Genomic DNA, 26,185 nt, shown 5'->3' with positions numbered 1-26,185 from the left:
GTTAGTTAAGAGAGAGTGATTGACCATGTCGATTGCTTTTGAGAGATCAATGAAAAGAGCCGAAGAGAGAAGATTATTGTTGCGATTTTTGTTGATAGTATCTATAAAAGAAAGAAGGGCAGTGGTGGTGCTGTGATGAGGTCTAAAGCCATGCTGACAGGGAGCTATTATGTTGTGAAGAGACAGATATTGTACTAGTTGCTGGTGAATGCATTTTTCCATAATTTTTGCTAAGGGTGAAAGGAGAGCAATTGGTCTATAGTTGGAGTAGTCAGTAGAGTTTCCTCCTTTATGTAGTGGATGTTGAGATGTTGAGAAAAAAAATCTAAAAACAAAGGATAAGTTAGAGAACCGATCAGAATATTTAAGACATGCAAATGGTGCTGTCAACAGCCCTTATAACTGCTTTGGTTGCAAACTATGCAGGTTTATGGCCAATAGTTCACATGAGGCAAGTAAATTTATAGGTCTCCAGTAAAAGCTAGGTAAAGGTTCACTGCAAAGCTTCTAAGGTTGCTGAACATGCTAGGGCTGTGAGAAACAAGGCCAAGGACAATTGAAATTCTTTATTCAAGTCACATTTGTACAAGCATATTGCCTCAGCTTTAAGTGATTTGTATGTTTTACATTGGAGAATGTGACTGATGATAGTAGAGTTGAGAATTTGGAAGCCTTATCAGACAGGTACAATTTGGTTTGTCAGATAGCATGTAATGCCGTAAACTCAGCAGATCTGAATGAAATTGCTTTTTAAAGTTAAAACCACCATGATATTAACTTCAGTCACCAAGGTCATTAAAGAGTGAATTTCACATGATTATTTTAATTTGGCATTATGACTAAGTATGTGCTTTACGTTATGAGGTCACATGAATCTAAAGTGTTTAAGCAAGTTGTCAACATTTAATTTTTGTCTGAAGTTCATACATTCTTACCGACTGAAAGTGCTTATCTGTACTTGTTTTATTGTTTTTAATTCTTACATTTCTCCAGGTTTGTATTTAGATTCAGTGTATTGTTTTTATTACATTACTCTTGCATGGACTTTCAGTAAAATTGCTTTACTGGTATATTGAAATACTCCATTGCAAGGTATTCTCCTGCTCAGTTATTCATGGGTTATAGATTACAAGGAAGAATTCTTGGATGTTAAGTTGTCTATCTCGCCTTCATTCTTGCTGGTTGGGATCGGAGCCGATCCTCGGCTCTGACTCGGCCATCTTCAATAGCTCGAGAGCTGTTTACTGGCTCGAGGCTACCCCTTATTCCATAATGCCTAGTGATAGCTACCCAGATCTCGTTTGCTGCTTCAGCTGCGAGGTGTCATTTTTCTGGCTCAGGCTTGTATAGAATTTTTTATGTAAATTTTTAGTAGAATTTAACTCTTCTAGTACTTTATTATTAGTGATATTGTTTCTATGGTAGATAATTGTTTATTCTATAGTATCCCTCCTTTTTGTAGAACTCGTTTAACTTAAAGAGTTCTCCCCCACCCCTCCCCCCCTTCATTCTGGTTAGCCGTTTAACTTAGAGGCTTTCCTACTGCTTTATTTCTTATAGGCTAGCTGTTTAAATTAGAGGCTTTCCTATCACCTTCTTAAAAAAAAAAAAAAACTTTATCTATATCCTTTCTAGTAGGTGTGTTTTTTGTTCTTGTAGAACTGAATATTGTTTCTTTTTTATTGTTGTCTAAATTGGTTGGTTTCCTTCTACAGTAAAGTATGTCAAAGGAATCTAAGGTCTCTGGGTTTAAGAAGTATGACTCATGCTGTCAGAAAATGTCTCCGACAGCTGGGTACACTTCTTGTGTCTATTGTTTAGGTGCTGTGCACCTGCAAGACTCTTGTTCTGTTTGCCATGTCTTTAGTCCAAGAGTCCGAATAAGTTGATTCTTAGGGGTCTATTAAAACCTCAGGATTCATCGGCCAAGAGCTCACAACCAGTGAAATCCCCTAAATCCATTAAGCCATCGGCTCCAATTTCGGAACCGACTTCGGCGCAGGATTTACCTTCTACATCGGTTCCGGCTAGCACCAACAAGACAATCTCCCCGTCGGCTCCATCAGAGACTTCAGAGCCGTTGCGGAGCCACAAGAGAATGAGGTTCCCTTCCTTAGAGTCAGTGCATTCAGCTTCTCGGTCTCCTTTACTTCATAGCGAGCGTAGTCACCGATCCTCTCACTCCTCTCGATCCTCTAGGCTGTCGGATCATGATGTGGAGAGAGTAGTCAATAGGTTGCTAAAGTCGCAGGCGCTAGCTAAATTGTTGTCCAGCCCTCCTCAACAGGTATCGGCTCCGTCCACTTCTCTTAATGTTCCTCCTCTGACTCCAGTGAGTTCAGAGCTGGAGTTCTTTGGGGTTCAATTACTGGAACTGCCGGCTCCAATAACTCTCCTTCAGTTCCGAAGTTGGCTCCGATTTCCTCGGTGGTACCTTCCATTGAGGGATCTGGGTGCCGTGGCTCCCTCATCAGCTCCAAGGGGGCGAGTGGCATCAGACACTTGTCTGACCCCGTTCTCCCTCTCGGAGCTTCGGCGCAGGTGAGCTCGGCTCCAACATCGGCTTCAGAGCCGTCCCCCTTGGTGCGGAGAAAGATTCCTATTTCTTCAGAACCGGAGCTTTCTCTGCATCATGGCAGGGATGCCTTTGATGTCATGCGGAGTGTGCTGTCCTCTGAGTCAGCTCCATTTTCAGCCCCGCTGGCTCCGCCCCCTGTAGTGTCCGTGCCAACCTCTGCTCCTCCTCCAGACCCAAAGCGTAGGGAACCGATGCTCCAGGACACCCCATTTAGGTGTTTCCTCCTCTTCCGAGGTCTCTCCTGATCACTCAGAGGAGCCCCCTTGGAAGAAAAAGTGTAAGAGGAAGCACATTGACTCCCCCGAGTCTGTCACTTCTGATACAGACTTAGATGATTCGGAAGGGTCCCCAAGATCCCCCTCTGAAGATGTTTCCTTCTCGTACATCCTAGAAATGCTTAAGCAGTGGGGGAACTGGAATCCCCTAGCCCCCACCGAGGATGAGTCTGTATTTCTGGATGCTTTTGGTTCCCGACCTTCCACCTCCTGGGTTTCTCCACCTTTCGATCCACTTATGACAGTGGTGGCTCGAAAGGCTTGGTCAGCTCCGGATACAGTGGAACCAACTCCGAGGAGACCTGGTAAATTTATTGTAGCACCCCAGGATAAGCAATTCCTTTAGAAAGGTGTTCCTGTTGATACCATGGTGGTAGAAGCAGCTACCAAAAAAGAGTTAGCGGCAACCTCTTCATCTGTCCATCCCCCTAACAAGAAGTCTAGGACAATGGACAGATATGGGAAGTGAATGTTCGCTTCAGTGACCTTTTCTATGAGGTCACTGAACTACCTATGTCATTTTACCCAACTTCAAAGGGATCTCCTTAAAGAGCCCGGAGATACCTTTCAAGATCCAACAACTGAGGGAGCACAAGCCAAAGTAGCTTCCCAGTTAGCAACGCTTAATTCTATTGTTAACTCTTCCATGAGGCTCATTTCCTATGCAGCTGATGGGGCGAGTAGAGCCGCAGGTACGGGTGTGGCCATTAGGAGGCAAGCGTGGATGCGGCTGTGTAACTTTGCGGAACCCTTTCGAGTGTCCTTCACCAACACTCCCTTTGATGGTTCCTTTCTTTTTGGACCACAGGTGAAAGACACTTTGACTAGGTGTGAGCAAGAAGGCAAGACTCTCTCTGCCGTGGGAGTCCATTTTTCCACTCCCTCTAGACCTTACCCCAAGGGTCAGAAGAGTGGGAAGATGTGGTTCCGTAAATCTCAGGGAGCCTTGCCGGACACACACAGTGATTTTTCCTCCAGAGGCAGAGGGGGAACCAACAGTAATAGACGCTGCCGTCTTGGCAGAGGGTGTCCGCAGAACCAGAGCAACAGAGAATCTTTCTCTGATAAGCCCTTCCAACATCCCTGAAGGGTTGCCCGGCTGCTCACCTCTGGAGGCAGTCGGGGGAAGACTTTCACTGTACCCAAAAGCCTGGCAAAGTTTAACACAAGACAAATGGGTACTGTCCATTATATCTGGAGGTTACAAAATTCCCTTCTATCATCCCCTCTTACAGTCAAGGAAGACCCTTCCAGATGTTCCACCCAATCTGAAGGAGCAAGCAGTAATAGAAGTTTCAAAACTGCTAGAAAAAAGAGCCATCCAGGAAGTCCCGGCAGACCAGCACGGATTCGGAACTTACTCAAGGTTCTTTTTAGTACCAGAAAAGACAGGGGACTGGAGACCGATTCTGGATCTCAGCAGAATAAACAGGTCTGTACAAAGAACAAAGTTTCAGATGGTCACGCTACAGTCCATTCTACCCTTTCTGGGTCAGGACATTTGGATGTGCTCGATAGATCTTCAGGACGCGTACTACCATATCAAGATGGACAGGCACTCCAAGAGATATCTTCACTTCCGGCTGGGGGTCAGTCATTATCAGTTTAGAGCTCTGCCCTTTGGTCTCACCACAGCCCCCAGGGTGTTCACCAAATGTGTGGCAGTGGTCACGGCTCACCTGAGACGTCAAGGATTCCAGGTGATTCCGTATCTAGATGACTGGCTCCTCACTGCTACCACCAGGCATCAATTCCTGCAAGCTGGGGACTACACAATCACAATCTGCTCCCAGCTAGGCATTACAATAAATTTCGAAAAATCTGCCTTGTTGCCCTGTCAATCTATCACTTACATAGGAGCAGACATAGACACAAAGGATATGTTTGCAAGGCTACCACTAGAAAGGGTGTCTGCAATTCGTCAGCAAGTACAGATTCTGATGCAGAGCAAAAGGATCCAAGTCAGGTACGTCCTTCAAACTCTGGGTTCCATGGAAGCAGCCATTCTTCTAATCCCACTTGCGCACTTTCATATGAGAATTCTTCAGTGGCTTCTGTTCACGCAGTGGTCTTTCCAAGAGCTACCCATGACTCACATGATCCTGATCACTGATGCATGCAAAAGACATCTTTCTTGGTGGATGCTATCCCCACTAATTGCTCAGGGCAGACCTTTCATTCAACCCCCTCCGGTAGCCACAGTGATGACAGACACCTCCCTGATAGGGTGGGAGGGGGACATTATCTGGGCAGGACAGTCCAAGGCACTTGGCCACCTCACGAGTACCATCTGCACATAAATGTACTGGAAATGAGAGCCGTGCTCCTGGCATTGCAAGCCCTTCAAGACTCTTTTCCTTCTGGGACAATTGCTATTCTAACAGACAACATGTCAGTGGTGTGGTACATCAATAAGCAGGGCGGAACCAGATCCTACCCCCTGTGTTGAGAAGCACTCAGACTTTGGCAGTGGGCATTTTCCTCCCAACGTTTTCTGATTGTGACGCACATCCCTGGGAGATCCAACGTCATAGTGGGCAGGCTCAGCAGAGCTATCCTCATGCCTCATGAGTGGTCTCTGAATCAGGAAGTTGTGGATCTTATTTTCTGCAAATGGGGACAGCCTTTCTGTGGTCTTTTTGCCACCTCCTTCAACAGCAAATGCAGCAACTACTTCTCCCTTCTTCTGCTTCCAGGTCACATACCCAGAGATGCTCGCGTCCACGATTGGCCTCAGGGACGACTTTATGCTTTTCCTCCGTTTCTTCTGATACTGAAACTCTTACAGAAAGCAAAGTCGTTGGGTTGAAAAATTATCCTCATTACCCCCTACTGGCCTCAACAAATATGGTTTCCATTCCTGCACCATTACCTTCTCGATCAACCCTGGACTCTGGACCCAATTCCAGATGATCTGATTCATCAATTAGGCAGGTTGCATTAATCCCTCCAAACTCTCCAGCTCACAGCTTGGTTGCTCCACTTCCAATTTTAGCCAGGCTTCTCAGCCTTTCCCCAGCAGTACGTGAGATTATCGTCTCTTCTCACAAGTCTACAATGAGGAAAACTTATGCTAGCAAATGGAAACGTTTTTCTTGTTGGGCAAAGACTAGGAATGTGGATCCCTTTTCAGCCGCAGTCCACGAAATTTTGGAATTCCTAGCACAACTGTTTCACTCCGGGTCCGCTTCCTCTACAATCAGGGTACAATTAGCAGCCATTTCTAACTTTCATGTTATTTTGTCGAATTCAAACATTATGTCTCATAAGCTCTGTAAAGCTTTTTTGAGAGGGACAACTCTTCTTAGGCCTCCAGTGAGAGATCCCCCTCCTCCTTGGGACCTTAATTTAGTCCTAACTTCCTTAATTCTACCCCCTTTTGAACCAGCAGCGTCCTGCTCTATCAAATTTCTATCTTGGAAGACACTCTTTCTGGAAGCTATTACTGCAGCCAGACGCATCTCCAAACTTCAGGCGCTATGTGTTCGTCCCCACTACTTGGTTTTTCATAAGGACAGGGTTGCTCTGAGGACTAATCCTTCGTTTCTTCCTAAAGTCTGCTCAGAAAGTAATTTAAACCAATCTATAGATCTTCCTGTGTTTTTCCCTAATCATACCAACAAGGCAGAGTACAAACTACACCAATTGGATGTTCATAGACAATTGCATTTTTAGCTGCACAGAACTAAGGAAATAAGGAAGTCGGACCAACTGTTCCTTAATTATGCCTTGGGCAAACAAGGTCTCCCAGTTTCCAAGGTAACCTTGTCCAGATGGTTGTCACACACTATTGCTTTCATTTATCAGTTAAGGAACAAAGAGTTACCTATTAAACAGAAAGGTCATTTTTCTAGGGCCTTGGCCACCTCTGTAGCCTTCCAGTCTAGGTTGCCCATGGATTTTATCTGTGCAGCTGCCACTTGGGCAAACCCTCATACCTTTATTTCTCATTACAAGTTGGATATGGTCTCCAGGAGCAGAGCTGGCTTTGGTTCCACTGTTCTGAAGAGTCTGTTCCACTGAGCCACCCAGGATTTTAGGTGCTAGGGATGCTGTCCCAACCAGCAAGAATGAAGGCGAGATAGACAACTTAACATAAAGAAATTATGTACCTACCATAACGTTCCATGTTAGTTGTCTTCATCTCGCCTTCCTTCTTGCATCCCACCCTCCGTCCCCCTGTCCTAGTGGACTGAGAGGAGTTTCTCTTTCACTGGCTGTGTGTTCTCTTGTTTTTCCTCTAGTGACTTAGAGAATATGGCAGGTATAGTCAACTAATTATTTTGACTGGTTTATTCTCTTGTTATGTCTGGAGTTAGCGATTTCAAATGAGATCTGGGTAGCTATCGCAAGGCATTATGGGATAAAGGGTAGCCTCGAGCCAGTAAAAAGCTCTCGAGCTATTGAAGATGGCTGAATCGGAGCCGAGGATTGGCTCCGATCCCAACCAGCAAGAAGGAAGGCGAGATGAAGACAACTAACATGGAACGTTATGGTAGGTACATAACTTCTTTTTCCTTTCTGTGTTGACTTTTAAATTCCAAAATCAGTTACAAGAGAGACTGAAACAGAATAATACAATACCAGTTTAAGAAGAGGCTGAATTAAAGGAAGGCCATAAGGTGCGTATTCAGCAGAGTTTGACTGCAAAACAACCAGCAGCATTTTTTTTAAAGAAATGTGAAGAATCAAACTCCAAATGTCAATATACTGAAAAAAAAAAAAAAAACACGAGATGTAGTCAGGTCAATGATATCTCAAAGTGATTGTGTGATTCAAATACTTTGTCCTGGATGCATCTAAAAGTGCTGAATTATTTACCGAAGTGTCCAGAGAGGTAGTCAACAAGGTGACCGCAAGGCCAGAATATCCACTTAAGCTGTTGAAAGTGTCATTTCAAGTTAAGATTCTGTGTACATCATCATCAACTTTTGAGACCTTAAAGGTACTATTCTTCAGAAAATTTTCAAGATTTGGATGATTATTGAAAAATTCAGTTAGTTGCATTGACATTCAGAAATGAACTGCTGAAATATGAGTATTTAGTAACAGCCAGTAAAAAAAGGATAGTAAATGCCACTGTTAAGCTAATTCCATGCACAAGGGTATAGCTCATTGGAGACCTTAATTTGATTAACTTCTATGGCTGTTGCGGAGTCAGCTGGTAGGAGAATAGGAGAAAAGTAGAATTTTGTCAGCTTGTATTTCCTGGATGGAGGAGGAGATTTTTCTGGTGATGCCAGTGCTCTCTTAGTCAGTGAGGACCATGAGAAGTTTACTATTCAGCATAAAATTTGAGACACAAGACACACAGACAGACATCAGCAAGATTCCTTTGTTGCAACATTGCATGTTTTGTGCATGGATTAAGTTAGAGAGGAAGACAGAAACAAAAAAAAAAGATCTGTTTGGCAGCATTGGGTTACATAAATCTCTGTCAATCCCCAACTGCTGGATCAGGTCCAAGGGATGGGTTGACTTTGATAACATTGAGATTGAAGAGATGCACCAGGAGCACAGTTTTGTACACACAACCCGTGAAGAAATAGCTATTCATTTCCTTTGTTCATGATGATCTGGTATGCCATTCACCAGCGAAACCATGTTTATGTCACTTTCCCAGATCTGCTTCAGTGAATTAAGAGGTGTAACCTTTTCCAAGTTTGCACGCTGTACATTCCACTTGCCTGTTTTGCAGCCCTAAGGAAGTCATCTAACTAGACAGTGCTTCTGGGTCACCCCTGAAAAAGGACCATTCTGCCCAGTGGGCTTCACTGGCTAACAAAATGAAGCATTAGTGGCTTTTTGTTTTATAAGAGTGCCTGCACAAAATATCCCTATAATGGCTGCTTGGTCCGTGTCTCTCCTATTCACCAAAGTGAAAACCTGATTTCTAGGCTTGGGGCAAGTTTCTGTAGGACAGTTCTCCAGGTACCACTCTTCTGTTTTGTTTTCCTTTTCCCCACTACCCAGTCTTAGACTTGCTTTTCAGTAGTCTGTAGAAAGGACCTTTGGGTTGAAAATACCTTGCAGATGATTGAGTGCTATTTATTCAGCAGATCTGTGTCCCTCCTACCTTCCCCAAGAGGACTGCAAGGAGTTGATAAATAAAGTATTCTGCCTTTCTTCTGGTTGCTATCATTACTGAATCCAACAAGTAAGACCTGAGGGAAATGGCACCATCCTTTCTTTTACAAAGTCCAGTGCTGATGTCAGCAACCAGAGTTTATCTATAAGACTGGGAGGTAAAAGAAAACTACTCAGAGAAGTCTTCATTGAATGGGCAGTCTGTGGTGATGGGCATGTCTAATGATTCATGATATTAGTGTCAGATGTTATTCAGTGATCTCAAATTTTATAGTAAGTAAAACTTTTTCTGTCTAGTGGATATCGCACAGTTAGAAAAGCACTAAAATAAAATAAATAAATCTGTATATTTTGTGGGTTAAATTTGAGGGAAAGAGGAGAAGACAATGACATATACTTATATACTCATTTGTATATTTACTTTGATCTAATTTTTTTGAACTTGCATTTAATTCAGTGCTGCCTTTATTTTTATTCCAGTGGTGAAACATGCCTGCATCAGGCAGCTGCTCGACGGCAAAGGACAATCTGTCACTACATTGTAGAGGCAGGGGCTTCATTAATGAAGACAGACTTACAGGTAAGGAGTAATACTGCAAGGAACCTTTTCATATAAATAAAATCTGCATAACTATAAGTAGTGTGGGGCAGTAAAACCATATTCCTGAAGCACTGAAACAAAAGCGCACACACACACACACTTTGTTTCTTGCTGGGAATTCCACCACAATTCAGATGTGATTAACTCTGAGGTCACCATTGCCACTGATAGAGTATAATGTCTTATTGCTTCTTGTTGAGTTTGTCATCCAAGATAATTAATTTGGTTTTGAGAAGGATATCCTTCAGTTAAATGGTATCTGTGTATCTGATGTTGTTGCATTGGACTACATGGTGTAGTGTACATCCCATTCAGAATATGCTTTGGATATGTCCAGCTACAGCTTCTATAGTGTAGCTTGTCAACCAAAATGTGAGGGAGGGGGTAAAAAGATTACATTTCTGGTGCTATTATATGGCTCATGTTTGCTTCCTTCTCCTGAAATCATCAAACCAGTAGAACAAATTACATCAGTATCACTAGTTGTTGACATTATACTCGGTATTTTACATTCTAATACAGTGCGGTTAACAGTTCGCAACTTAATTTACCTTGGCTTTCCCCATTACAGACTAGATGTTTCCTCCAGGTTTAGGATGGACTTGGCTAAGTCTTCCTTCAAAGCCTGCTGTTTTGATTTTTATGCCCTACATCATTCAGTTTATTTATTGCTCTTGAGTTTTTCTGCTAATGCTGACTGGGATTGCCATGTAGGTTGGATTTGTTAGATCAGTACATATCTTCATTCCAGATTCAGGACTGCATTAGTCATCTTGTAAATGACCCAACCTGCCATGCCGTGGAGGAATTTCACTGTTTTTCTGCTTTTTTTAGGAGCAGTAGAGCTTAGCCTGTCAAATTCCTTGTAAGACTGCTTAGTTTCTGGTGGGCCGTAACAGAAAGAAAAACCTGTTTTATGAATATGCCTACATTGAATGAAACCTGTTTGTAGGGTGGAAGTGGTAGAACTGTACTAGTTAAAATTCTACTAGTTTCTAAACACGTATTTTTTTCTACCAAAACATTAACAATTGAGAAATCAAAATAATGAATGGAGAGAAAAATATATAATCTGCAAATAAAGCATAGCAACCCTGCTAACAAGCTTAAATCAGCAAACAAACAAGCAAACAAAAAAAGAAATAAAAAAAATATGTAAAGTTATTTTTAGACTTGTTTTTAGAAATTGCTCATTAAATCAAAGTGTGCTTATTATATAATTGAAATGAATAGCACTGCTGTTTTAGTAGTGTCCTTGCTTCTTTCTTTTGTTGCATATTGTTTTGGTTTTAATTAAAATGTGTGTGCCACACAGTAAGTTCTAATTTTTAACAGCATTTTGTGTAATTGCTCTGTATTAAATTTCATGCAGTCTCAACTTCCTTCTGTAAGGCTGAGACCATCTTATTTATTTCCTTTATTTTCGGACCTTGAAAATGAAAGAGATGACAGGTTGTGCAATTGGCAAAAAGCAAAAAGGTGGTCAGAATGTATAAGGCAAGTTGCCTACAGCTGTATTCTAAATCTTAGGTTCATAGGTTCGACTGTCAGGCTTGTGAACTAGCCTTCAAGAGCTTAATTTCCATGACCCGTGTTGAATTTTTTTTTTTACTTCCCTTATAAATATCAGCATTGTTTTTGAAGAATGTTAATGACAGACCTCTTCTGATAGTGGGGAGAAACTTATTCCAGAATGTCAGAAGGCATTATGTAGTGTATTTGTTTAATTTTCACACTTTTTTCATATGTATTATTAGAATGTTTTTAACACCTTTATTGAAATTTCACTTAAGACATTGGAAAACATACAATGTTATGTTGTCCATCTCGCCTTCCTTCTTTCTGGTTGGGTTCGGAGCTGATCTGGGCTGCAACTCGGACATTTCTAAAACTCGAAGAGTCCTTACTGGCTCGAGGCTAGCCCTTTATCCCAGCATGCTTAGCGGTAGCTAACCAGATCTCATTTGTCGCTTGTAGCATTGAGATCTTCTGCTGGCTCAGGCTAAGTAGTTTATTTTTTCTGTCAAAATTGTTATTTGTTTAGGATAAATTTCCTTAGAGTTAGAGTTTATCTTACTTATCATCCCCTATCCTCGTTACAGTTGTTGTTTGCTGTTGTTAGGCCGTCATTTCCTCTCAGTCCTTTTTCTGTGTGTTGTTGGTGGCCTGTTTGTTCTTGAGGGTTGTTGTCCTATCCCTTTTTCCCTCCTGCTACTTAGGGAGAAGCGATTTTAGTTAGAGGCTTTCTCCCTTTGGGAGCAGTAGCCGTTTAACTTGGAGGCTACACCCTCCTCTTCTTTCCCTCCTTCTTTCCTTAAAAAAAAAACGTATTGTGCTTCCCTCTTTGTGTTTATGATGTTTAAAGAACCTACTAAGCAGTCAGGTTTAAAGAAATGCGAATCATGTTGCCAAAAAAATGTCCCTTACGGACGTGCACATGAGTTGTGTTTGTTGTTTAGGTGCGGTCCAACTGAAGGACTCGTGCTCTGTTTGCCATGCCTTTAGTGCACTGGTTTTGCAGGAGAGGTGCAACAAACTGATATTGAGAGGGTTACTAAAACCTCAGGTTGAGTTTGCATTGGATACTCAGCCTTCCAGAAAATCTGATGACAAGCAGGCACCTTCGTTGGCGCCACCTTTGGTGCCGACAAAGTCAAAATCGAAATCTTCGGAGCGGATTGTTGGCTCCGAAGAGTCCTTTACTCCGGTGGCTGCATCTGTGGCTTTGGAGCCATCCCAGACTCAAAAGAGATCGAGAATTCCTTCTTTGGACCCGGTGAGATCTGTGCCTCAGTCTCCACTTTTGCAGTCAGTGGCAGGTAGTCACTGGTCCTCAGCCCACTCCTCCCGATCATCTAGGAGTTTATCAGATGATGATATAGAGAGAGTGGTGAAGAGCCTGCTCAAGACACGGGTATTTGCTCAGTTGTTGTCGGGCCCAGCCCAGAAGGAAGTGGCGCCATTGTTCAAACCAGTCCCTGTCTCTGTTCCTCCTCCAACTGCATCCAGTTCGGAGCTGGAGTGCATGGAAGTAGTAATGGTGGAACTGTCGATTTTGGCAACCCTTGCATTGTCGGTTCTGACATTTGCTGCGACGTCCTTGACAGTCCGCTCAATCGAGGAGTCTGGGTGCAGAGACTCCCTCGTCGGCTCCGAGGGGGGAAGTGGCATTGGACCCTTGTCCGACCCCACTCTCCCTCTCGGAGCTTCGGCACAGGTGAGTTCAGCTCCCACATCTGCCTTGGAGCCATTGCCTTCAGTGCAGAGGTCTCCAGACTCCTTGGAGCCGGAGCCTCCCTCCATTCTGGATTGTAGCACCTTCGAGGTGATGAGTGTGCTGTCCACAGAGACGGCCCCACCCTCGGCTCCATTGGCTCCATCCCCATCGATATCGGTGTCTGCCTCAGATCCTTCTCTCCATCCCAAGCGTAGGGAACTGATGCCCCAGGACGACCCCTAGGGCGACCCCACCTCTTCTGAGCATGCCTCAGAAGAGGTTCCCAGGAAGAAAAAATGTAAGAGGAAACATGTGGACTTCCCTGAGGTCGTCACCTCTGACACGGACTTGGATGATTCAGAAGGGTCCCCACGGTCCCCCTCTGAAGATGTCTCATCTTCAGACATCCTGGAGATCCTTAGGCAGAGGGGAAACTGGAGGCCCCTTGTCCCTTCTGAGGACGAGTCTGTGTACCTGCACACATTTGTTTCCCGGCCTTCCACCTCCTGGGTGTCTCCGTCTTTCGACCCACTTTTGTCTGTAGTAAGCCCAAAGGCGTGGAGTGCCATTAGTCTAGTTCCGCTAGCTCGTTACCATATGAGGATTCTGCAGTGACTCCTCTTCACTCACTGGTCATATCAGGACTTGCCATTGTCACACTTGATCTTAATCACAGATGCTTGCAAGAAAGATCTACAGTGGTGGCTCCACTCTCCCCTAGTCGCTCTAGGCAGACCCTTTGTAGCCCCTCACCTGGTAGCCATAGTTACTACAGACGCTTCTCAGATAGGGTGGGGGGAGGCATTATCTGGGACAGACAGTCCAAGAAACCTGGAAACCTGATGAGTACCATTTGCACATCAATGTCCTGGAGATATGAGAGTGGTGTTATTAGCATTGCAAGCACTTCATGACTCTCTCACCTTGGGCTGTATAGCAATTCAGACGGACAACGTGTCAGTAGTGTGGTACATCAACAAACAGGGTGGAACCAAATCTTACCCCTTATGTCGGGAGGCCCTTCAAGTATGGCAATGTGTGATCTCCTCTCAGCATTTTCTGGTTGCAATACACATTCCAGGGAAGTGCAGCATGATCGCGGACAAGCTCAACAGAGCAATCCTCATGACCCATGACTGGTTTCTGAAACAAGATGTGGTAGATAAGATCTTCTGCAAATGGGGACAGCCATGCTGCAATCTTTTTGCCTCTCGCCTAAACAACAAATGCAGCAGCTACTTTGCCCTATTTCCCCCACCAGGACAGTCACCCAGAGATGCACTGGTGCACGATTGGTCCCCTGGGGTTCTTTACACTTTGACCCCTTTCCCTTAATTCCAAAAGTTCTTCAGAAAGCAAAGTTGCTGAGTCGCAAACTGATCCTCATTGCCCTGTACTGTACTGGCCTCATCAGATATGGTTCCCGTTCCTTTTGCATCAGTTGGGTGCTCTTAATCCTTCCATTCAAACTCTCAAGCTGACAGCTTGGTTTCTCCACTTCTGATCCTAGCCAGGCTCCCCTGATATCTCGCCTATGGTTCAACACATTTTAGTCTCTTCTCATAAACCAACTACTAGGAAACTTTACGCTAATAAATGAAAGAGGTTCTCCTTCTGGGCCAAAAAAAATGACATTGATTCCTTTACAGCTCCAATTGCAAAAATATTGGGCTTCCAGGCAGAAACCTTTGAAAAAGGAGCAGCGGCTGCTACGATTCATGTTCAACTTGCTGCTGTTTCTAATTTTCATGTGGGTCTTCTAGGTTCTAATGTCATGTCCCATAAGCTGTGTAAGGCCTTTTTGAAAGGTGCTACCCTATTAAGGCCTCCTATCCGGGAACCTCTCCATCCTTGGGATTTAAATTTAGTACTAGCTGCTATGACTCTTCCTCCCTTTGAACCAGCCGCTTCTTGTCCTCTAAGGTTCTTATCATGAAAGACCCTCTTCCTGATTGCTGTTATATCAGTTAGACGGGTTTCAAAGTTACAGGCACTTTCCATATGCTCGCCTTATGTGATCTTTCATAAGGATAGAGTATCCCTTAGAACTAATCCTTCCTTTTTACAAGAAGTCTGTTCAGAGTATAATTTGAATCAGTCAATCGAACTTCCTGTTTTCTTTTCAAATTATGGCAACAAGGCAGAGTATAAATGATATCAATTGGGTGTCCACAGGCACTTTCAATTTTATCTTCAAAGAACCAACATCAGAAAATCAGATCAGTAAAATAGACCTGATCACACCAGCAATCAAGCAGGATACTAGCACACTACTAGATTTTTTTCAGTCAATTTTCCAACATAAACTTATTCAGGCAAACTATCCTTTATATACAGACTTATAGGAGATAAAACATATTATTGTCCATACAGCATTTGGAATTACTTCTATACATCCAATAATGCACTGCTATGCAATCAACATAAAATAAACATATTAGAATCGGCAGGGAAAACAACTCATCACTTAAATGGAAATTATATACTTGGAGATTTATGTGTAAATCCTTTTACACTCCTCAAATAATGAACAAAATTAGTGGAAAGCAGAACTTATGTAATAAATGTAAATCAGACATAAACATTGACTGGGCTCATATGTTCTATGACTGCCCTGCTATAAATATATTTTGGAGAAGTATTAATGATCTACTACAAGCACTATTTACACACAATTTTACACTTACCAAGTCTCCACTGCTTTTCAATACACCCATATCACGTTGTGTTCTTCTTCTTCTTTCAGCTTTTCCCAGTTAGGGGTCGCCACAGCGGATCACCTGTCCGCTCATGATTGGCAGTGGAGTTTTACGGTGTTGAGTTGCCAATCCAGCGCCCAGCCTTCCACAGAAGGCCCACACACACACTCATGCGTAGGGCCAATTTAGAGTGTCCAATCCACCTACAGCATGTCTTTGTGATGTGGGAGAAAACCGGAGCACCTGGAGGAAACCCACGCGACCACAGGGAGGACATGCAGACTCCGCACAGAAGGCACCCCAACCGAGAATCGAACCAGAGAACCTCTTGCCGTGAGGCGACCCATATCATGTTGTGTTAAAAAGGTTAAATACCCCTTACTCTGGGCAATACTCACTGTGGCCAGAAAGAGTATAACAAAAAATTTGGATTTCTGAATCCCCTCCTTCTTTCAATGAATTCAAGAACACATTAATTGAGGTTTCTCATTTACAACTTACAACTATAATATCTAGAGCAACTAGAAAGACTTATGCCTATCATTTGTGGATTAACTTACAGAATTTGTTGAAATGAAAAGAGATCAATAATTATAATGTATAATTTTAAATTTAATTTTCTTCATGTGATACTTATATGAAATGGTCAAAATTCCATCACTACTGTAAATACTAATGGATGTCTCTATAAATAGTTTTAGTAATTTTATTCTGTTAGTTGTTATGCATAGTTACTTGAGTTTTTATGTTAACATTTCTGAAAGGCAATTTTCTGTTAAATCCTTTGTGATTGTTTATAAACTTGTTTTGTTTAAAAAAAATAAAACTGTTTTCAAAAAAAAATAAATAAAAAAAAAAGGAAAATCAGATCAGCTATTTGTATCCTTTTCTCAGAGTATGCAAGGCTCACCAGTTTCCAAAGTGACTCTTTCAAAATGGCTGTCCAATACTATTACTCATGCTTTTGAGTTTCGGAATGTGTCAGTCCTGGGAAAAGTAAGGGGACATTCTACTAGGTCCTTGGCTACCTCCATAGCTTTTCAAGCTAAGCTTCCTTTTAGATACCATTTGTGTGGCAGCAACATGGGCTACTCTCCAAATCTTCATTACTCATTACAAAGTGGACATGGCCTCTCGGAACAGGGCATCCTTTGATTCCGCAGTTCTGAAGTCTCTTTTCCAGTGAGCCACCCGGGATTTAGGTGCTGGGGATGCTGTCCCAACCAGAAAGAAGGAAGGCGAGATGGACAACATGTAGCATAAAGAAGTTATGTTCTTACCATAATGTTCCATGTTTGTTGTCCTTTATCTTGCCTTCCTTGCATCCCTCCTTCCTTCCCCTATCCTGGATGATTGAGAGGAATTCCCTTTATTGGCTAATTTGGCTGAATTTCCTTTGCTTTTCAGCTGTTGGTATAGTCCTTGTCACTGTTGTTGTTCTGTTTTTTCAGTACAAGGAAACAGTATTGTTTGGTTGCCTCCTTTATTTGGTAAATTGTAGTTCTCTTATCTAGTGGTTAGTTGTCACAAACAAGATCTGGGTAGCTACCGCTAAGCATACTGGGATAAGGGACTAGCCTCGAGCCAGTAAGGACACTTCAAGCTTTAGAAGTGTCTGAGTCGGAGTCGAGATCGGCTCTGAACCCAACCAGAAAGAAGGAAGGTGAGATAAAGGACAAAAACATGGAACGTTATGGTAAGAACATAACTTCTTTTTTATATAAAAGAAAGCAAAATGTATTAACATGTTCCTAGTTACAAACAGCATACATCACATTTTTTTACTTTTGATTGTTTTTGTTTAACTATCGTCAATCCAACATTGTATAAATTAGTCATTTATTGCCTTCCCTTAAATATCCACCAGAATATTATTCTGCATGTATTGTTCCCACAAATTTTATTTTTCTATGCAGTGTGCTCTTACCCTTTTCTAAAGATTCCATTTCACATTATTTTATCTCTGTTAAAACATTCAGTACTTTAAATACAGTTGGTTTAGACTTTGATTTCTATTTTCTAATAATTGTCTTTTTTTGGTAGCCACCAAAATTAAACTTAGCAAGGCCATACTATGTCTAGGCGGTCAAGATCTTGTATCAGCTCAAAAAATAATTTCCATCTACCTGAGGAAAAACTCTTTGGAGTCTACTTAGGGTATAAAAATAACTATTCATACATTTCCAAGCAAAAATCCTAAATCTTCTAGACTTTGTTGCATTCTTGGGAGCCATACATATGTCCTCCCATTCTTATCTTGTGAATTGCTCGTCTAATCTGTCTTCCCACTCTTTTCTAATCTCCTTTGATTGATTCCTATAGTTATTGTGCAATATTTTGTATACCCTACTAATTATTCCTTTTTTAATAGCAGCTTCTTTTCCAGATTCAAATAAAAACTCTACCGGAGCAGGTCTTCCACTTAGTATTCCTATATCCCTTTCTCTTAGCTTATACTCTGATGTCAATCCCTGATAGGCAAGTCACTCTCTAGCCTGCAGTCCAAATGTCTTCTTGGCCTCTTCCCATTGTATTACATTTCCATCTCTAGTTATTTGCTCCCAATACCTTGGTTCATTTGCTAGTTTTCTCCAATAAATTCAAGCCCCCTCTTGCCTTTTATTCCCTGCACCCCAAATTGCAGTCCTCCCAATCGGCAAAATCTTTCTCCATTCTCATGCTGGTTTAGTGTTTAGAATACTTTCTGCTATTTTATGAATATAATATTTTGTATGAATGATGTTATTCTCCTTATGCATCCACAATCCCACTCTATCCTTATTTCTTGAATTCCCCCCTTGTTTCATCTTCATTCCTTTCCACTTAGAATTAAAGCTTTCTGCTTTTGTTATATATATGAGCCTTAACCATGTAGCTGTAAAATGTCTCTTCAAATTATGTAATACTAAGCCACCTTTTTCTGTTGGAGGATTCAGTGTTGTCCCACTTAACGTTTTGCCCTCTTCTCTCCCAGATAAATTCATTCAACTCTTTATTAATTATTGTCCAGAACATCTCCTCTGGTTGATAAATATTTGCCTGACCTGTATATAAAACTAAATAAACTAAAACATTTCCACTGCTTTTATCTTGCTATCAATATCCATAAACAAGAGCTTCCAGTTTCTCAGTTTTGTACCATCTTTCATTTAGTCTCATCCCTCATATCCTTAGCTGGCACAACAGAAGACTTTTTAACCCAAACTCCTAAATACTTAATTTTATCATGCCCCCATAAGTATGTGTATTGTTGGACCAGTCGTGTGTGGGTTCACAGTTTACAGCTATAACCTTTGATCTGATGTTGTCAATTTTCATTCATTCCTCAACAGTTGGATTTGGATCCGACTCTCGGATCTGACTCAGCTGCATTTTACAGCTCGTGGAAACTGGAAACTCTCAAGTTTCTCCCTTACCCATAATGTTCTAGTCCCCTACCATACCTCAGATCTCGTTTGTTGTCTTTGAGTACGTATTTGGTTGCTGTTAACTCTTGAGATTTAGTGTTTTCTTGTTGAATAAGTAAACAGATTATTTTTTCTTCTATCTTTATCATTTTTTCTATATAGTTCATTTATTCTCCTGTAGCTTACACTTTTCTTATTGCCATTTATTTACCATTGTTTGTGTTTTTCTCCATTTTTACCTTTAACCTTGTGGTGATTTCTTTTATTACCATTGTTGGTAATTTTTTTCTCTTTCTTTCTTTCTTATTTAACAAAAAAAAACAAAAAACTTCTTAGTGTTATTTATTTAATTTTTTTAATACGGCTGAAAAACCTTTCTGTTTTAAAAAATGTAAAGAGTGTGGGCATAAGATCCTTTGTTGGATGGTCATAACTCTTGTTTTTATTGCTTGGGCCCGGCACACTTAAAGGTGTTGTGCAATATTAGCAAAACTTTTAATCTGCAGGCCTTAGCTGATCACAAGAATAAGCTTATTTTGAAAGGTATTCTATCTACGATGGTCTCGGAATCATTATCTGGAGCTCAAACCTCCATATCAGACAAAAAAGGAGCCCAGAAAGTGGCTATAGGACCCTTCTGGATCCTCCAGTCTGTCTTCTGATCTGACCATGGAGCCAGCCTGTAAAATGTTGAAATGATTGGATCCAAAGACTGAATCTTTGGAACTGTCTGCCTCAGATGCTCGATCTTTTTTATCGATCCGAAACAGATCCCTTGGACCCAGTATGCTTCCTCTCTGGACTCTGTTCCTTCCTGGCTGCCATCACCTTTTTTTTTTTTTTAGAGAGATATGGCCATTCTAGGTCTTCTTCAGTGGCCTTCTCTTCTCATTTTTCTAGGAGCCTGACAAAAGCAGATGAAGTTTCTCTCGTTACAGATTCAGTCAGGAGCCCTTCTGGCTCCTACCCCTTCAGGTCCGGAGACTTTTACCAGTGCTACTCCACCCAATTTGGCTGCTTCTCCGATCTGATGCATGACTTCAGAGCCCTTGGATCTAAGTCTTCCTGGATTATCTGTATTGGATCTGAAGATTGATGTATCTTCTGCTCCAATACATTCTCTGAGAGCACTGGCTCTGAGTATCAGAGCCAAATGACTCACAGAGCTGTAACATTGTTGTCAGATCCGAGGTGTTAGAGTTGACTACGAAATTGTTGGAGCCATCTCTGCCCCTCTGAGCCTTGGCGTCAGACAGCTCGGCTCCGACCCCTACCTTGAGTGGGCTGCCTTCAGGTCAGAGGGAGCCAACAGTCTGGAAACATGTCTTCTTGGCTCCATTGGCCTCCTTCTCCCCAAAGCATTCTACCTTTGAGGTGGTGGAGACAGTGTCCTCTGCTTCAAGAGAATGGATGATTCCACTCCCCCTCGGATCTTCCTCCTGAATCCCATGTCTTTTTGCCTTGAGCCTCAACACTCTACTCCACAGGGACAGCCAGCCCAAAGTCTCCATTGTACTCAGCAGGGTATACTTGTATCTTCTGATACTTCTCCAGAAAATTCCATTGAAGATGTTCCTAGGAAGAGAAAGTGCAAGAGGGGGCACTTAAACTCTTCTCAAGAGTTGATCACAGAAGATACTGATTTTGATGAGTGGCAAGGGTCATCAAGGTCACCACCTAATGATGTCTCCTTTGGAGGCATCCTGGAGATCCTCAAGCAAAGGAGTGGTTGGTTTTCCGATAACCCTTCACAAGAGGAATTGGTATTCCTGGAAGCCTTTGGGTGTGGCCCATCTACCTCCTGGGTGACTTTACCCAGAGATGAACTCATTGATTTGATCCCTAGGTGGGTGTGGAAGGAACCCAACACTGCTGAGCTGATCCCCAAGAGACCAGACAGGATCCTGGCACCACTGAAAGAAGAGAATGTTGGAGCAAAGGAGTACCAGTAGATGCCACGGTAGTAGGCCATAAAGAAGGAACTCTTGCAACAGAGCTCATTTGACCATCCCCATAACAATAAGTGCAGGGAGTTGGAAAGATTTGGAATGCATGTATATCCTTCAGTGAACTTTGCACTCAGGTTGCTGATTTATTTGGCACACTTCACCAGGCTTCCAAGGGACTTGAATAAAGAACTTTCCAAATCCCTCTCTGGGTCCATTACTTCTAAGGCACAGAGGTCTGTTGCCTCACAATTGGCTACCATACAATCCATTACAAATGTATGCATGAGGATTACACATGCAGCTGAAGGTACCTCAAGGGCAGCAGGCACAGGCATTTCCATTAGGAGACATATTTGGATGCATCTGTGTGATTTCACAGATCCCTTCAAGTCCTCCTTTGATGAAGGTCTCTGTTTGGCTCTAAAGTTTAGACACACTCTCCAGGTGTGAGCAAGATGGTAAGACCCTGTTTGCAGTGGGCATATGTTCTTTGACTCCTCAAAGAACCTTTTCTGGGAATCATTGAGGTGGTTGAAAAATGTTCAGAAAGTCCCAAGGTCCTTTCCATGATCCATGTGGAGATAGTTCCCCCAGGGTCAGAGGGGGAAACTCTAATGGAAGACACTGCCTGCACAGCAGAGGAGGCCTGCTGAACCAGGGGTCCAGAGATTCTTTCTCTGACAGACCCTACCAGGGCTCCTGACAGGAAGGAGGCCTGATTGTCCACCTCTGGAGACATTTGTGGGCTGTCTATTCCTGCACCAGAGAGTCTGGCTAGACATTACACAAGGTACATGGGTACAGAGGATTATTTTCAGAGGTTATGTAATATCCTTTTCCCTACCCCACTTTCAACAGTAAACAAAATTCCTGATGTTCCACCCAGTCAGGGGAAAGCAGCAGCTCTTCAAGTAGAGGGCCCCCAGACCAGAAAGAGTCTAGAGCTTACTCAAGATTCTTTTTAATGCCAAAGAAAACATGGGAATGGAGAACAATTTTTGATCTCCGCAATCTGAACAAGTCAGTTCAGTATACAAAGTTCTGGATGGTCCCAGTTCAGATGACTGGGTGTGCTCCAATAGATCTTCAAGATATCTACTGTTACATAAAAATAATAATACTTATGCTTTCAGCTGGGAACCAGTCATTACTAATTCACAACCCTGCCCTTTGACCTCAGCACAGTCCCAAGGGTGTTCACCAAATGCATGGCAGTACTAGCAGCTCACTTGAAACTGCAGGGATTCCGGGTGTTTTCGTACTTGGACGACTGGCTCTTAACCGGTCTGACCAGGCATCTTCTGATAAAAGCATGAGATTATGTACTCCAGCTTTACACTCATCTTGGAATTACCATCAGTCACAACAAATCTCAGCTAGGACCATGTCAGACATTAGCGTTCATCAGAGCCTTGTTCAATAAGGTATCAGTGGCAGCCTGATTTTCCCTAATCAAGGGTACAAACTATTCGATTTCAAGTAAAAAAGATAATTCGAAATTCTTTACTATCAGCTTGATTGATTCTACAAGCCATGGAGTCAGTGTCTGCTGTGATGCTTCTGGTTCCATTAGCAAGATACCATATGAGAATTTTTCAATGGACCTTGGCAACTCAGTCGTCCATTTTGCACCAACCTATGTCCATCCAGATCAGAATAACTCAAGCATGCAAAAAGTACCTCTTGTAGTGGATTCGCTCAGATCAGATATTGCAAGGCTGTCCTTTCATTCTTTCTCAGCCGAAAGCAATAGTGACCACAGACGCTTCCCAATTTGGGGAGGTGGCAGTTCTTGGGAAGGACAGTCCAAGGCACCTGGACCCCCAAAGAGGCCAACAAGCATATTAATGTCTTGGAAATGAGAGCAGTACTCCTAGCATTACAGGCTTTTTGCTACTCAGATGGACAATATGTCATTGGTATGCTACATCAACAAACAAGGAGAAACCAGATCTTGCCTTCTGTGTCGAGAACTCTGAGAGAGTGGCAGTGGGTGATCTCATCCAGTTGATTTCTGAGAGTAACACACATTACGTGGAAATCCAATGTGATAGACAAGTTGAGCAGGTCCATTTTATTACCTCACGAGTGTTCTCTCAATGTGAGAGTTGTGGAAAAGATATTGGACCAGTAGTGTCAACCTTGCCATGGCCTCTTTGCATCTCTCCTCAACAGGTGCAGCAGGTTCTTTATAATAAAAAACACTAAAAACCAAATACAACAAGAACCACAAGCCAGTGACCTCCAAAACAGTAAAATGCTTTATTCTCTCTGACGTCTCGACTGAATTGCCTTCAAGGAGGAGCAGGTTCTTTACCCTGATCCCCCCACCAGCAGAATCACTGAGAGATGCCATTCTCCGCGATTGGCCACTCCTGGTCTCCTTTATGCTTACCCCCAACCCAACTAATCCCAATGTTTCTCCAGAAAGCATCTCAGTTGAAGAGCATAGGCATCCTCATTGCCCTTTACTGGCCTCATCAGATTTGGTTCCCTTTCTTTGGCATCATCTGGTTCTCTCTCCATAGATTCCGGATCCAGTTCCAAACTTCCTATCTCACACAGACATTTTAGGCCTAAAGCTGACCACATGTTTTTTTTATTTCCATTGATAGCTAGACAACCCAGGCTGTCCTCCCTTGTCCATCACATTCTTTTATCTTCCCATAAAGCTTCCACTAGGAAGATTCACCAAAGTAAATGGAAAATATTTGTATTTTGGGCACAACAGAAAGACATTGACCCTTTTTCAACACCAGTACATACAAGTTCTTGAGCTTTTGGCTACACTTTTGAATGAAGGGGCTAGCTTCTTGACTATTAAAGTACAACTAGCTGCCATTTCTAATTTTCACATAGGAGTTAACAGTTTTACCTTAGCTTCTTCAAAATGCTGTAAGGCCTTTATAAGGAGTACCTTTCTTCTAAGACTCCCTTTTAAAGATGCAACTTCGCCATGAGATTTGAATTTGGTTTTACAAGTGTAAACTCAGTCTCCGTTTGAACCATTATCAAAGTGTGAACTAAAATTTTTAACCTGGAAAACTATATTTTTGGTAGTTGTAACCTCTGCTCGAAGAGACTGAATGTCAAGCTTTATCTTCTAAGCCTCCATATTTAATTTTCCATAAAGATAGGGTAGCATTACGAAGCAACCCATCCTTCCTTACTAAGGTAGTGTCAGAATCCAGCATCAATCAAACTATTAATCTTTCAGTCTTCTTTACAAATTTCGCAAACAAAGCAGAGTACGTTACATTTGTTGGATGTTCACAGGCAGTTATATTTCTACTTGCACAGAACAAAGAATTTCAGAAAAACAGATAAATTGCTTCTTTTACTGAATGGAAATTGAGCAACCCAGTTACCAAAGTAACTTTAGCCAAATTGTTAAGTGATTGCATTTCTTGTGTCTATGACAAATTGGGTTTGTCTATATCAAAACCTTTGAGCACATTCGACCAGGTCCGTGGCAATTTCATCAGTATTTTTATCCGGGTCTTTCATGGATGATATCTGTGTCGCTGAAACTTGGGCTAATCCTCATATCCTTATTACTCATTACAAATTGGATGTGGTCTCAAGGGGGGAAGAGCAGCCTTTGGCTCAACATTACTCAGGAATATCCTTCCTTGCGGTCCTCCTGTGATTCAGGTAGCTGGGGACTCTGTCCTAATTGTTGAGGAATGAATGAAAATGAAAAGTGACATCATCAGATAAAGACGTTATGTGCTCACTATAATGTTCCATCTGTACTGTCCATTTTCATTCTTCACCTCCCTTACCTCCAACCCCCCTACCAACTGGTTTATGACTTCTTAACCAACGAGAAGGTAATAAGGGAACCAATGTTCCTGCTATTGAGCTCCAGGTATTGGTTTTTCATCCTAGTGTGGTTTCTAATTTTCTATGAAGCTATAAGGCTAGCAAATAAGATCTGAGATCTCTATTTATTTATTTAACATTTGTTTACCGGGACAGTCCAACTTGGAATGAATCCAATTTTTAGCGGAAGCCTGGGGAGAAACACTCCAGACACATGTCTATGTAATGTAGGAGGAAACCGGAGTACCTGGAGAAAGCCCACACAGATGTAGGGAGGACATACAGACTCCACACAGAAGGCACTCTAGCCAAGAATCAAACCAGAGAACCTCTTGCTGTGAGATGACAATGCTCCCACTGCACCACTGCCCTATCCATATGGTAGAGAACTAGAGCATTGTGGGTAAGGGAGAAGCTCGAGAATTTCCAGCATCCATGAGCTGTAAAAAGCATCTGAATTGGATCCGAACCCAGTTGTTGAGGAAGAATGAAAATGGACAACATAGATGGAACATTATGGCAAGTAAATAACTTCTTTTTTTTTTTTTTTATCATCATTAATTTTATGTCTTGAAAAGACTTAAAACTGTCTCAAGATGTTCCACATCACTGAGATATCCTTTTCCAGTTTTAACAGGTACAAAATAATAATGTCTGCAAATAAAGCCAGCTTTTCCTTATTACCATACTAATTATATCCTTGAATTTCTAAATCCCTTACTTTCTTTGTCAGTATTTCTAAATATAAAGCAAGTAACTAAAGGAAAAGAGGACACCCCTGCATGTTTCCTCTGTTTAAATCCAGCTTGTCAGAAAGGAACCCTCTCACTTTAATTTTTGCAATACTTATTATTTGTATTATGTTCTCCCATCTGGTGTTGCTTCCCCTTGTGTGTGTTCCAGACAGGGACTTTCAGATACAACTGGATCAGACATTACTGTATTGAACAAGCATAATTTGCCTTTAAGTAACACATAAGGAAAACTATAATGATGGTTCCTGAAACTTTTCAAAATACTTCAGTTCCATCCCTGAGATTTTTGTAATAGGGAGTCGTTAATTTTCAAATTCTCTTGTGTGATTTATTTGAATGTTACAAAAAAGCAGTATGGTATTTAATAATAGTTCAAGCCATCGAGATATAAAGTAGTACAATGATTTCCCTTAGATGGAATGCAGAGTACACATTTGTGACTTCCTCCTTCAAAGTTTAAATTGTTGTTATTTTTTATGATTTGCCCATTTATTTTATAATCAAAATTTATGTCTTTTTTGCCAAATCTCTTGATCCTACATTTATTGACCTTATAGATGAGGTCTTTATCAATGCAGAAGTTGTGTGTTCTCTCTCTCTCTCTCTCTCTCTCTCTCTCTTTTTTTTTTTTTTTGTCGAACATCTTTGAAAACTTCAGCATCTTTTATTATCTTACCTATTTTGCAATCATTGGCATGTTTTGTTATCCATAGCCCATCTCTCAATTTATATCTGAGATGAATGTTGTAAAAAGAAGTGACCTAGTTACAGTACCCTGTTATGCACTACTGA

General features: G+C 41.9%; 1 protein-coding gene across 1 annotated transcript in view; it reads left to right on the top strand.

Annotated features, from left to right (window-relative positions):
• The window catches only part of LOC122811072 (diacylglycerol kinase zeta-like), a 3,109,428-nt gene that overhangs the window by 2,878,667 nt on the left and 204,576 nt on the right, over nt 1-26,185 (top strand). Inside the window, exon 32 of the mRNA XM_044082630.1 lies at nt 9,421-9,520. Coding sequence (XP_043938565.1) covers nt 9,421-9,520 — 100 coding nt within the window. The remainder of the gene's footprint in view (nt 1-9,420; nt 9,521-26,185) is intronic.

The sequence above is a fragment of the Protopterus annectens genome, chromosome 9.part0 (assembly GCF_019279795.1).
Source record: "Protopterus annectens isolate FY-2018-M chromosome 9.part0, PAN1.0, whole genome shotgun sequence".
NCBI classification, from domain to species: Eukaryota; Metazoa; Chordata; order Ceratodontiformes; family Protopteridae; genus Protopterus; species Protopterus annectens.
This window is presented reverse-complemented; position numbering and strand designations above follow the sequence as displayed.